This window comes from Cynoglossus semilaevis, chromosome 17 (genome assembly GCF_000523025.1).
Source record: "Cynoglossus semilaevis isolate Cse_v1.0 chromosome 17, Cse_v1.0, whole genome shotgun sequence".
Classification (NCBI taxonomy): Eukaryota; Metazoa; Chordata; class Actinopteri; order Pleuronectiformes; family Cynoglossidae; genus Cynoglossus; species Cynoglossus semilaevis.
Window position 1 is genome coordinate 7,849,848 of NC_024323.1, and position 13,304 is coordinate 7,863,151.

The window sequence follows — 13,304 nt, forward strand, 5'->3', positions numbered from 1 at the left end:
TCGCCCCCTAGGCTTCAGAGTAGGAATCAACACGTTGATTTATACACAGATCCATCTACTCAAGCTGTAAAATCAATGGGCTTTTCTGACGTGTGTGTGTGCCAGGTCCTGTTGAACGCTTTATGGAGAAGAGTGTTTTTCCAGTGTTGTTGCCTGGACTGGAAGCTCTGTTAACAGAAGCTCAGAAACATGAATGTTTTCAGGTGGGTATTTTATGTGATTAGCATCCACCTCATTAACAACCAGTAATTAGTAACAATGTACAGTCTGTATTCCTGAGAAAATGTATATCAGTAACTGTTTCACTTTGTAAAGGATAAAAAAACCCATACCAAATATAGATCACATTACTCCTTAGTCATGCTTAGCTGCATCCATTCACATGGAAACACTGGAGATTTCCAGATGTGACATGAGATTAAAAATGTCCTAATGTTACCTGACATTTGGCAGCAGTTCTGTGTTAGGTAGCCCTCAACTTATACTTTTGTATTGCAGCGGAAAACAACGGTATTTAACCCATGTGACTTCCTAACTGAGTGGCTGTACAAGTAAGAACCTCTTCTCTTTTATCTCATAAAATTGCTCTTTTGTCATAATAATTATGACGTTTTTCAGTCATAATCCACAAAGACGAGGATGGGAACCAGTAAAATTCACTGACATCCCATTTGTCAAGGACAGGCTGAGTACACAGTGAGTGTCCCTCTAACCTGTCACTATATTTAAAGTGCATTCATTTCACTACAGTGTTACGTATTGTAAAAAAAAAAAAGATAAATAAACAATATTCAACTGTACATTTTGCTATGTTGCTCTTCTTCTGTCTGGTCTGTCTGTTATACTTTCTCCCTTTTCTCTCTCTGTTCTCAGTCCCAGGCGTCCAATCCCTCTGTTTTTACGGCTGACTGAAGATCAGGCTGTTCTGCTTATTCAAGCTTTCTGGAGGGGCTATAAGGTAAACTGGACATGACTGAGTGAAGTGGTGTTCCATGCTTTCAGTCCAATACATTATTAAAAGATCAGAGTCAGACATGTGGGTGTGTGGCAGAAGTGTGTAGAAAGTTTGACCTCAATATTTATTTGTATTTAATATCACCCGTATTGATATTCTACAGCAGTCCTTGCCTATAGTATCCCAGTATGTCGCCTGTATCAACGTTTGGTTGTTTCATCCCTGGACTTGAGCCTGTAGTGACAACATGATAATTATATTCTAGAATAATCCCCTTAACATTAACGTTTACTTAAAAAAGTTAACATTGAGCCCACGGTAGAGTTGAGATAAGAAGCGTATTGCAAGTCTGCCAGCAGCCTGTGTGTTTGTGTCTGTGTGTGTTTTCAACAGCCCCCACGTGTGTGTGTGTGTGCGCATTCACCCACAGTGGGATCTTGTTGTATAATTCCATCCCACTGAAAACCCACTCAACCAAAGGAACAGCAATTTCATTCAGCTTGATTATGTCATCAGTGTTGCAGGGGTTTAATTCCTTCCTGTGAGTGGGCGTCCTGGTCTGAAGTGCTCTGCACTGAGGTATTAATAGATATACACAGACACTGCTGGAGGAAATCAGCATACACAATGATAAAGCCACTGCACTGTAATGATGCAGGCACAGGATGTGATTTCCAAGGTCTCCCAAGAAGCTTTTTGGGTATTTTTGTCCCTCTACTCTTTTTAGCTTACATCTTTTTAATAGTTTTAATAGTTTATAATAAGGCACAGGATGTGATTTCCAAGGTCTCACCAGAAGCTTTTTGGGTATTTTTCTCCCTCTACTCTTTTTAGCTTACATATTTTTAACAAACGACAAAACAAAAAGATGACAAATGATGTTGCAGTACCTCTTGTTAGAAGTTGACTTAATGAAAATACTGTATGTATAAGACGTGGGCCATTTTTGCACCAACAGGGGGCAACACATCCTCCCTTTCCACAACTGCAAACAAAATCAAACTGACGTGAGGTGGCAGCAGTGAGTTAACTGAGCTGCGTATTCTCCCTGACCTAACAGAGGTTCAGCTGGGGCACTGATAGCACTGCAGCTTGGCAGCCCCAGGGATTTAGAAATAAAACAGGCAGAAAGAGTCAGTGAAGAGACAAATGAAGGATGTATCTGGGAGGCTTTAAGTGCAGTTTGGCAACATTCATGTATGGGTGGATGGATTAACAAACAGGAGGGAGGTGATTTTGCAAAGTGGCCTCAGATTAGGAAAAGAGGACAAAATGATAGAAATAAATAAATACCACGGAAAACTCTGAGATGGATATGGAGGTTTTCAATTTAGCCTATACTGGATCCTGAGTTTAACATTATAAAAAAGTGTTGGGTTTGAGATATTTTGTTATTTTAACCAGACACAAAGGCACAGCCTGGCCATGGCTGCTGTTATTTTAGCCAGAGAGATTCTGCTGTTAGCAGCACCGACACAGCAGAGCAGAGAAGACAGGTCAGCGCAAACATTTAGCAGTGATGTACTATAAAACCTATGTATTTGTATGATATGTGATGCTGTAAATCTCATCTAATCTTATGTGAACAGTCCATATTTGAGCATAGCCTGTGTCAGGGTGAAGGTTTAGTATTTAGAAATAAATCACTGAAAGGTTTATGATTCACTGCTAACATGTTTATCTGCATAGACGCTGCCCTCCGTAGGTTTTTCCCCTCTTTCTTTTTTAAGTGAGCAAACACTTCTGGGTAGAAATATTAACCAGTACATGTTTGTATTGTTACTATTTTAATATAATTTACATTGTCACAGTGACTGGTGAACAACATCTGACCCAAGTAGGAAAGAATTAAAGTTCTAACAGTAATTTATGGCCACTTATTTGGAGAATTAGACCAAGGCAATAGTTACACAATAGTTGTGCATCATCACAAACCACTTTTGTAGCACAATCTGCACAGGAAGGAGAACATTTATCTTTGTAATCACTAATAAAATATTGCTGAATACTTTTCCTCTTAGTACATAGCCATTTTTTGTTTTGTTATTATTAAGACTGCATCCTAGCAAGGTTCTCTGCACCATCCATTTGATTACTGCGATATGAATATTCATAAATCACGTACCTCTCCTATTTTTATCAGCATACATTGTTCTCTTTCATCTCCATTATACAAATCCTTGTCCCCCTCTCTCTTGCACTAGAAGCTGTTACGTAACCTGCCTGATGCAGCATAGACTGCAGTGTGAGTGTGTGTGTTTCGGTGTAAGCGTGTCTGTGAGAAAGAGTATGAGAAAAATAGATGGTGAGAGAGTTCAGGCTGGGGAATATTTTTGTGGATTAGGGTTTTTATTGCTCAGTTTTTCTGCCATTACGACATCAACATTCAAAGAGCGACTATAAAGAGTACACTGTGTGTCTCATCTCTCTCTCCTTCACACACATACACTTGCAATCACTTTTACCAGATTTTTCTCTTGCTTCACAGACGTAGCTTTTTAAAGGGTTGCTCTGTCTAAACACATTACGTAACCCTGTGTGCAGCCTGTGCCTCAGTCAAACACTGATCCCTTCATGTATACAAATGCACAGAAACCACACTCTCACTCCTCTCATGCACTGATCAGACTGACTCAGGTCAGGTTTACTCAGCTGACTTACAATATGCTTCTTACTGTGTGATAAACAGTGACCACGCTAACTCTAGCAGTAGTGCTGGTATGTTGTGAAAATGCAATATTATTTTATTAAGCATTCCTACACAACAGTGTGGTTGACCACATAACATTATTGTGCATATTAGATTATGCACTAAACACTGGTCTAAACAGTCAGAAGAGTGCAATGGAAAAGTGATGGAGGCACGAATCAAGGAAATGAGGCTATTTCCTTTTCCTGAATCACTGTTAACTCTTTACATCTGCAGGTGCTGGATAATTCAGACACTGTATTGACAAGGCAGCCATATAAACACTTCATTCCCATTACTAACGTGACTGATGTTATGCATCAGGAGTCAAAGCTATGATTGCTTTAAAGCTGCAGAGACATCCATTATTACCCTATTCGTGAGGAAGTATCTGAAGAAAATACTAGAAAACTAAAAGGCCTAGTTATTGTCAAGTTGTATTGTTAAGTAGGGCATTGAGTATACTGAGTGAAATTTCACATGACAGTATGTAATATTGCTGCCTGGAAGCACACACACACACAAAGCGCTGTTCAGTCAGAAGTAGGTCTGTGATTCCAGCTGTATGATCCTGTGGCACAGATAAATAAATCATTTGGATTCAGGTCCAGGGTTTAGTCAGTGACAGGTCACATGCATTGGCATTTGTGGAAAAAATGTCACAGTCACTCAGGACATCCAGTAACCACTGATATTGTTTCATCCTGGCTTTGGTTACATGTTGTTCCATACCCAGATCAGTAGCCCTTGCAGTCCTGTATACGACACACTTTGATACTTGTTTCTTATCATCACCATCAGCAACGCAAAAACATTGGACCATTGATTTGATTGTTGATTCGGGTTTTTAATATTTTGCACAATAAAAAAAAAATCAATCAGTGATGTAAGATTATTGTAATATTAAGTTAAATAGAAAATACCAATTACACAGTCTGCCACTTGAAAGTCCTCAAGCACATTCAATTTATTTGCTTTCTTCATTGAGCTCTCTCTACAGGGTGTTTATTCTGGTATCGACAAAGGAGCGCTCTTTTAATTTGGTTTGTGATAAATGACTGTTGATGGCAAGAATCAAATCCCATGGTGTTTGACTCATTTAACTATGTTGGAAGCATCGATTATAAAAAGCGTTGATGGATATACACTACACCCACTGTATGTGTGCAGCCACATGACATGATGGCTGCGCCTTTACACAGCCTGTCATTGTGAACAGTGATGTGACTGCGACACATCTCTCAAAAACCAAACCTTTTGTGCTGCTGAATAGTGTGGGCCTGGGTGAGATGCTCAGTCTCACAGGCAGCTTTGCACAAAATAGAAAACCAGCTCTGAAAGGCTGTGCAGTGAGATAGAGGGGTGTACGATGGAGGTGCATGAGCATGCTGTGTTTGTGTGTCTGTGGAGCACCAGGTTGTGCTGTATGCACATACAGTATATATACACACGTATACATATATAAATAAACATTTATATTATATACACACACATATACAAATGTGTGTGTATATATATATAAGCTCAACAGAGACTTTTTGACATCACACGACTAAAAAAAATAAATAAATGGCAACCCCCAGAGTGCCCCCTCCTCTGTTCTTTTCTCCCACCAGCAGAGGTTCTGCTGTTTTGAATAAATTATTGAAGCTCACCAGTTCTACTCATTCCTCCACTAATCAGTGGGCATAAATACAGCAAGGCCGTTGTTTCCACATGGCCAGGCGCTCATGGGAAAGTTGAAGTTGAATGAAGAGGGAGGAGCAGGAGGAAATTGGGTAGAGGAGCGGTGGGAGAGAACTGAGGGTTGATGTGTGGAAGGTGGAGATGTAATAGAGGATGGAGTGTTTGATGAGAAAGAGATGGAAATAGTCGATCAATTATTCAAGGCAGGAACAAAAGATAGAAAAGGAGAGGCTATAAAGAGAAGGAATAAAAACCAGAGGCAGTTCGTCAGGGGAAATTGAATGAATCTCAAACAAGATACTGTTCTATAATGTACAGCAAGTATTTAGTTATTGGCCACTGATGACTGTAGTTGCACATTTGAGGAATTTATCTATCATGTTGCTGTTACGGCTGATTTTCTACTGATGAGTGGCTAACCACTTTATTGAGTGTGTATTTAGGTGTGTGTGTGTGTGTGTGTGTGTGTCATACAGATCAGAGCACGCCCAGATGTGCAGGAGCTGCGTCAGTGGCAGAAACATCTCAGAGAAAAGCAGGACATTGCAAGAACTGTCCGCCACTTCTGGGCCCAACAGGAGAGCAGAGGTGAAAGCACGAGCACATGCATACGTGCACACTCAAAGATGCACACACGAGCACATGCATACGTGCACACTCATAGATGCACACACACATGCTTACATACTAAACGGGAGGCCTCATCATCTTGAGAATATTCTACACATGCATACATTAACTACACGATGCATTCTTAATGACACACTCAGAAACTATACATGATTCATACTGATGTAGAGGAGAGGTGACAAATCTGAGCACAGTGATGGTTCTGGTTCGTACATAACTGTGTTAGAAAAGTGATTTCAAGACAACTCTCCATTCACACTCACATTTACACCTATTGTCATTTAAGAATATTCAGTCAACTAAATCACCTACTGTGGCCCACACACAAACATATCAAAATGTATTAATTACACATTAATGATGCACCATTAGTGTACTCTACACAAAGTACCTTCAGCAAAGGGAGAAACTTCAGAGCATTCTTGATTGCAAGCTGAATATTTGATCAAAATCTGTCACTTCCAGTGAAAACCTCATGCATTTTCATCTCTGCTTCTTAAAGCTTAGTCTAAGACCATGAATCATAACAGGTCTCACTGCCGTCCATTGTCCTAAGGTTTAACAACATCACTGACAGCTAGCCAACGTGGAATATGTTGTAAGTGTTTGCTGTAAATCAATATTACTTTATTTATGTTGTTTATGTTTACATTCATATCCCACGTTGTCTCTAAACCAGCTGTTCATGGTGACAACATAAACAAACAACATGAGTCTAAATACAGTTTTATTTCCACACACTGACACATTCCACACAACAAAAGCACTGCACGTAGCCGCGGCAGACCAGAGAACATTCTGTCACTCTGGTGACACAGCGGCACAGTGCACCACTGCTGACCCGACATTTTAGCATTCGACCTGCGTGTGTGTGTTGTCCAGACTGTTCTGGGTAAAAACAACTCTGTCACCTCTTTTCAATTAATGAGTTCAGAAAAGAAGGATCTAGATTTTTTACATTAATGAGAGATGAACCTGTTTTGTTGTTGTTTTGGATCTAATGAAAGCAGTTCTGGCACCTGACGGGCAAATGATCCCTGTGTGAGATGAGGAGATGAGGCAGAGACATGATATTGAGAACTTATTTAGGGAAACCCCTTGCCCTTCCCATGGTGCATCTGCACACATTCTGAGTCAACCCTGCGACAGCTGCAGCTTGTCCTATTTGACCTGAGGATCCTAGCATGTGATCCTTCATTGTCATGTCATGTTTCACAGTCTAAAGTCACATTTACTGTGTGGTACAGAAGACAACAATAAAGTAAATTAACCCAGAGAGTGAGTGATACTCCAGGGTCACAAGGTCAAGGCTGATGGGACAGGTGCAGCTCTCAACACCTCATGAATCACCACAGGACTGTCCCTGACCCTAGATCTGTGTCTTAGATGTTTAGCATCAGTGCAAACCCTGTTCAGACAGCTCAACGGGAAACTGCTGTTCTCTTTAATAAGGATTACTTACAACAAACACAAAAAACCCCTGACTTTTTGGCTTTGTTAATTATTTCACATTAACAAAAATACATAATTTCATCTGTTATGTGCACAATTATAGATATTTTATTGCTAAAACTTCTGTCAGATGCTGCTATTAATGGTATTTTATCGATGATGTCACCAATTAATGTAATTAGAGTAAAAGGCTCCCAAGTGTAGTTTTTTTTATTAACCACCAAAAACTCAATCGTTTTAATGGTGCTGCTTCTTCTATAACCTACAGTGGCCTCAGCTATGAATGATCTTCCAGAGAGCCCTCAGTCCAGAGATGTGTCCATACAAGTCCTCTCCCCTACCCCCCAGAACACAGCGGTCCACACCCCCACCACCCAGATGACCCCTGAACCTGGGGAGTGGCTGACACCCAGCATGTACATCGCAGAGAAACTGCCCCCCATAGCACCGCAGAATAAATTGCCGACTGCCGCAGAGCCTAGCCTAGCATCTCTGACTGTAGTGTCTCCATCTCTACTGGGCCCCCACCACCTGCACTAAACTGCTGGCACTTGCAATACAATATCACGTGTGTACAATGCTTTCCCTATCATCTGGAGGCCATTCAATCTTGTCACAATGATGGTGAAATGACCAAAGCCATCATTCAAACGGCCATTTAAAATCACTTGTACCAGCTGGATGTGTACGCAGGGATTTATGGTGTGTGAAACAGATGTAATTAGTTGATTGCTTTCACTGCCTTTTTTGTGATTAATTGTTTCCATTTTTTTACGAGTCCCAGCCAACAAATTAAAAACACAACGAGTTTCACATATTACTCTGTCAGCAGGGAAACCTCTCTGTTTCCTCCCAGCACCTCGGGCTGGCGTCTCACTGGAAGACAATCCTTGTCATTTCCTTTTGTCTAACAGCACACATCACTGCACAAACAGAGGTCACAGCATTTTCATTTAAGCCAGGAACTGAGGCCAGAGTGACGGGCCCGTCAGTGAGCAGAGACACTCACTCTGCTGTTTATCACAAAAGGAAATGATCCTGTCGGGAGAACTGTTTTTTGTTTTGTAAAAACTGGTAACTGAACTGGAAAAACGCTAGGCGAAAATAGTACTGTCCTATTGTGTTCAATGTTATTACATTTGTTCATTTGTCAGTCATCATCTTCCCCAAATGAATAAAGTTAATTCTACCACTTAATCTTGTAACATAGCATCTTTGCATCTTCTTTTTCTTTCGGCTTTGTCCCTTTTTCAGGGGTTGCCACAGCAAATCATTGATTTCCATCTCTGCCTGTTCTCTGTATCTTCTACTCTGACTCCAACTACCTGCATGTCCTCCCTCACTGCATCCATATATCTCCTCTTTGGCCTTCCTCTCTTTCTCCTACCTGGTAGCTCCATCTCTAACATTCTTTGCATATTCCTCTAAAAGACTAAAAATTTACCAGACTTGATTTCAATAATATATTGCTTTATCTTGGAAGTAAGCAATTTCACCCCTTCATGCTTTGCAGCATTTATTGCTTTTTATGACATACAGTGATCAAACCTGACCCTAAATATCACTAGTCAACCTTGGGATGGGGACATTTAATTAAAATATAATTTTCTGCACAGATTTTTCAGATAATTGAAGTATGCAGTGGCTCTTGATGGACTTTGCTTGTCTCAGGTTTAGCCTTAAATGTTGTACAGGTTGCAGCTGGTGTTTCCAGAAAGTGTGACTGTTTAACTGTGTCATTAAAGCGCACTCTTCGTACGTTTCCATCACTTCTTGTACCTAGTGTCAAAGCGGATGTTTCTGGTTTCCTCTCCAGTGACACTGCAAAGCAGTGAGATGGGGTTTTTATGACAGATGGCTTTACTGATCTCTTGTACCCAGCATGCAGTCAGTAATGCTCTGGCTCCCAACGTGCCGTGCAGAGGGTCATGTATCTTCCTTTGCAGGTATGTGGATGCCTTGGAGACAGCTGCCACAGGCACACTTGATAAAACAGCACATTTCACTCTGCAGATATCTGATAGTGCAGCCAGCTCCACTTAGTTTGGCAACACCGGGTCTGACTGAAACTGGATCGCACAACAGTAGGGAAGCAGCGGGCACTGTTCTGTCAGGGTAAAGACAGACAACAGCTGGTTCTGAGCAGTAAGCTGAAGATGGTGGAGGAGAATACAACTGTGTTCACACACACACACACACACACAGATCCAGAGTGAGACTGAAACATTTCAGGTCCATGTGGAGGACACTTGTAAAGACACATCATTAACAGTTCAAGAGTAAAGACAGAGTGGTACTGTGTCAGCGATAGTGTCGTTACATCAGTGTGTCAAACTCATTTTCACTGTAATTAAAAAAATAATTGATCAAGTTAAGAAACTCCGCAGCATGGACTCTATTATAAGGCAATTAAATACTTTTAAAGCTCCCAAGGGCCACACAAAATGACCTGCACAGGCCACATTTAGTCCACAAGTCTTCAGTTTGACACGTGCCTTACATAAAGCACACAGCAGAATGTAAGCCTTCACTCAGCTGTTTTTTCTTCACATCTTACAATACCATGCTAGTTTTTGTAATGAAACATTGACCAGAGACCATCCTCAGGTTAAATAAGCTATTTTGTTAAATAAGAACTCTAAATTAAGGTCAAATGTTCATGTTGGATTAGTTAATGGCCGCCAGGAAAAAGCACCACACTGCCACTGATCCCATTACTAACAACAAAATTTGCAGTTTGTCTCACTACATTAAACATAATCAAACACAGAGCAGCAAGGCACGGCAGCCTTTCAGAGCTGCACAGAATAAAAGTAAAATGACGCTGCCTACCATGTTGAAGAGCTTCAGGATGATCAATCTGTAAAGTAAACCAAAATCATAGACAAATCACGTTAAGTATTAAAGTTTTGGTGTGAACACTGTATTTGTCAAATAATTTTTTTTTTTTTATTAAATAGAAAACCTGAATTTGGCACTCACTTTGTGCACTTCAACACTGGACAACTTCAACCTGGTCTCCATGCGCAGGAATCCTGGCATATCTGTTCATTTCAAATATTGATTGATTATAACTTTAGTACAAGAAACAGTTTCTGTTAGACAAAGGGGTGCCCACACTTTTTTGGCTTGGAACCTCTTATTCACATGACTACGCTAAAGTGATCTACCCACATTGAAAACCTTATAATATTTCTGCTATTACAAACTCAACATACGTCATACACACATGTTTGGGTACAGATTCAATGCATGTAGCCCTATGGTACAGTATGAATAAATTCTTATAGTACATGGTCACTACTACACACTATAGAATTATATTTATTTATTTATTTTATTATTTCAAATGATCTACCAGCCCTCCCTCTGCAATCTACTTATTGGGCACCTCGTTTTATATATTTACTGTAGAAAACACTGACTTTAAACACACAAAAAAAAGTTAAAACTTGATTCAGTGAGTACACACACTCTCCAACCATTCTGACGTGGTTCAGCCATTTTTTAAAAGTAGTTTCAGCAAAACAAACAAACAGATCCATACATTTTTCTTCAGTTAAGTCAGTTAGCTCAAATTATTGCAGTCAAAACACAAACAGTACGGAAGAAAAACACAAAAGCCTCTTACCTTTCTATCCCAGTTGTCCAACCGGACCAGGTCGAGCAGCCCTTAAAGAAAAACGTCGTTCACCTGTGTTTTTTTTAAGCGTGCAGCAAACTGTTTCGGCGTCTGACGTCACACAGCGCGACCGCAAAGAGCTTTTTTTTCCTTTTGCCTCTTCCGCTGTATCTGTGTGACGTACTAAACCGGAAACGATTGCCCCGACCCCTGCCAGGACGCCCGCAGATGATCAAGAAAGTTATTCGTCATACTTTTTAAATCAATAAACACATTATCTTATAAAGTGCCGTTAAATAAATCTACGATAAACTAAAATATAAACTAAATAAATTGAGAAATTAATGCATAATTATATGGAATGTATTTGAACATATTTACTTAAAGTGGAAAAAACAGAAGAAAAAAGAAAGCACAAAACAACACTTAAAACGTATTCCATAAGAAAAAGGCAGGGATCCCCAAAGTGTAAGCTGCCACTTCATAGAATTCATAGATTTTTTTCAGAAAGTAAATAAATATTTCCTTTGTAAAATTTAAAATCAAAAGCTGAAATTTTATTTAATATAAACAATAATGATTTTAATAAATAAATGCAGGCTATATATTTTGTTGCTGTTGTTTCCAAAACATAAAAAACATTGTGTATTATTCTCAAGGAGGTCAGTGTACAATATATGTATTTAGCACAGTTTTGATTCTACTATGATGCCTAGAAGAAAAATCACCACAGCCATTTGGGAATACCTACAAACATGACACCTTTATTGAACTTTTTTCCTGAATCAGTTACAGAAACATGAGATTCATCTGTTTATTTTTTTTACCTTTTATAATCAGAGGGATGGAGGTCAATACATAGGCATGCTGCGTCACTGCACAGTCACAGCTGTGAAAACCAGTATCACCCTGTCAGCTACAATTCGGGGAGGACAGGCAAGGACATGTCAAACCTGGGGAGAATGAGGGTTCACAGGCTACCCAGGGGGTGACAGAAATATAGGAAGTTTGTGCAAATATCACCACAGTCTATTTGATTTCAAACACAGACATGATACCAGTGGGAAAGTCCTCTCTTTATTCCCCTCAATTCTTTGAATGGACAGAGAAAAGTCCAACAACGTTGGCCTTTTGTCTCCATTCAGGACCAGTTTTCCTCTGACTTTGATCTTTTTGCTTCAGACCCAGCTCTGTTTTGTGTTTAATAAAGCACAGACATTAAGTGTGTCATCTGATATACACTGAGAATATGATTGCTGTCACATGACCCTCACATAAATAGAGTAAGTATTCAAAAGTACATCTGAGAAAGGTCTTACATGTAGAAATGGTGATAAGCATGCACAGATAGGTAGTTGACGAGTGCAAAATCTACAAAGTCACGTGTTATTTCCTTTATTTTTTTTTTGTACTCCACGTGAAGTGAAAACATCACAAGAAGAAGTTTTCTGGTGACCATCCAGAACACTGACGGACTATGACTCATGGGTCGGGTGCCAGGTTGTTTCTAAACTAAACAGAGCCATGGAGTCACCCACATAGAACCAGTCCTATTATAGAAGAGCCAGTGGTTAAGGCTCCATAAACGTACGGCACCAGTGAGGGGCTGATGATCCCCACGTCCTTTTTTTGAAGATGGTTTTAAGACACTGGGTCACCAGAATGACTTGTAGGCTTAAAGTGATACTGCCCTGTTTTTATTAACACTGTATTACAGTTAACTTTATTCTTTACTGCATGGATGCCAAAACAATTCACAGCCTCAATGATTATATCTAACAAAAATAAAGAAGTACATGTCTATTAACAGCAAAGAGTGGACCACTTCAGCCAGTAGGTCCAATGGGGTACCATGTGGTGTGTCCTTGGGCTCCATTGTGGCATGTGTTATTGCATGAAAAGACCAACTTCAAATCTCATTCCCCCAAGATTTCAGTAGGTGGATCAAAAAGTTTGATGATCACAAACATGATGTTGTTATCCTCATCGTATTATCATAGTTTTTGGGGCTGGCAGTTCACACCTGGATTCAGTCTACACTGTTCACTAATTGGCAAGAACAACTATCTGTTTCTCAAATAAGTTTTTAATATCTAGTAATTATAAAAATATCCTCACAGTGTTGATGAAAAGGGTCAATTCTATCTATAAACCCAAAGACTTAGTCTTTAAAAGCTAGCCTCTGTTATTTAGTAGTGTTTCTCTCACCAAAAACACAATTTTCAGAGACTTCGGAGAACATTTATCTCTTATATATTGTCTTTGCTATG

The 13,304-nt window shown here is 39.8% G+C and overlaps 1 protein-coding gene across 1 annotated transcript in view; it reads right to left on the reverse strand.

Annotated features, from left to right (window-relative positions):
* LOC103393037 (centriolar coiled-coil protein of 110 kDa) overlaps nucleotides 1–11,190 on the reverse strand; it is a 44,791-nt gene extending 33,601 nt beyond the window's left edge. Inside the window, 3 exon segments of the mRNA XM_025064800.1 lie at nucleotides 10,245–10,272; nucleotides 10,395–10,456; nucleotides 11,044–11,190. Of these exon segments, the coding sequence (XP_024920568.1) occupies nucleotides 10,245–10,272; nucleotides 10,395–10,454 (88 nt within the window). The 5' untranslated portion in view covers nucleotides 10,455–10,456; nucleotides 11,044–11,190.
* Nucleotides 11,191–13,304: the final 2,114 nt, after the last annotated feature.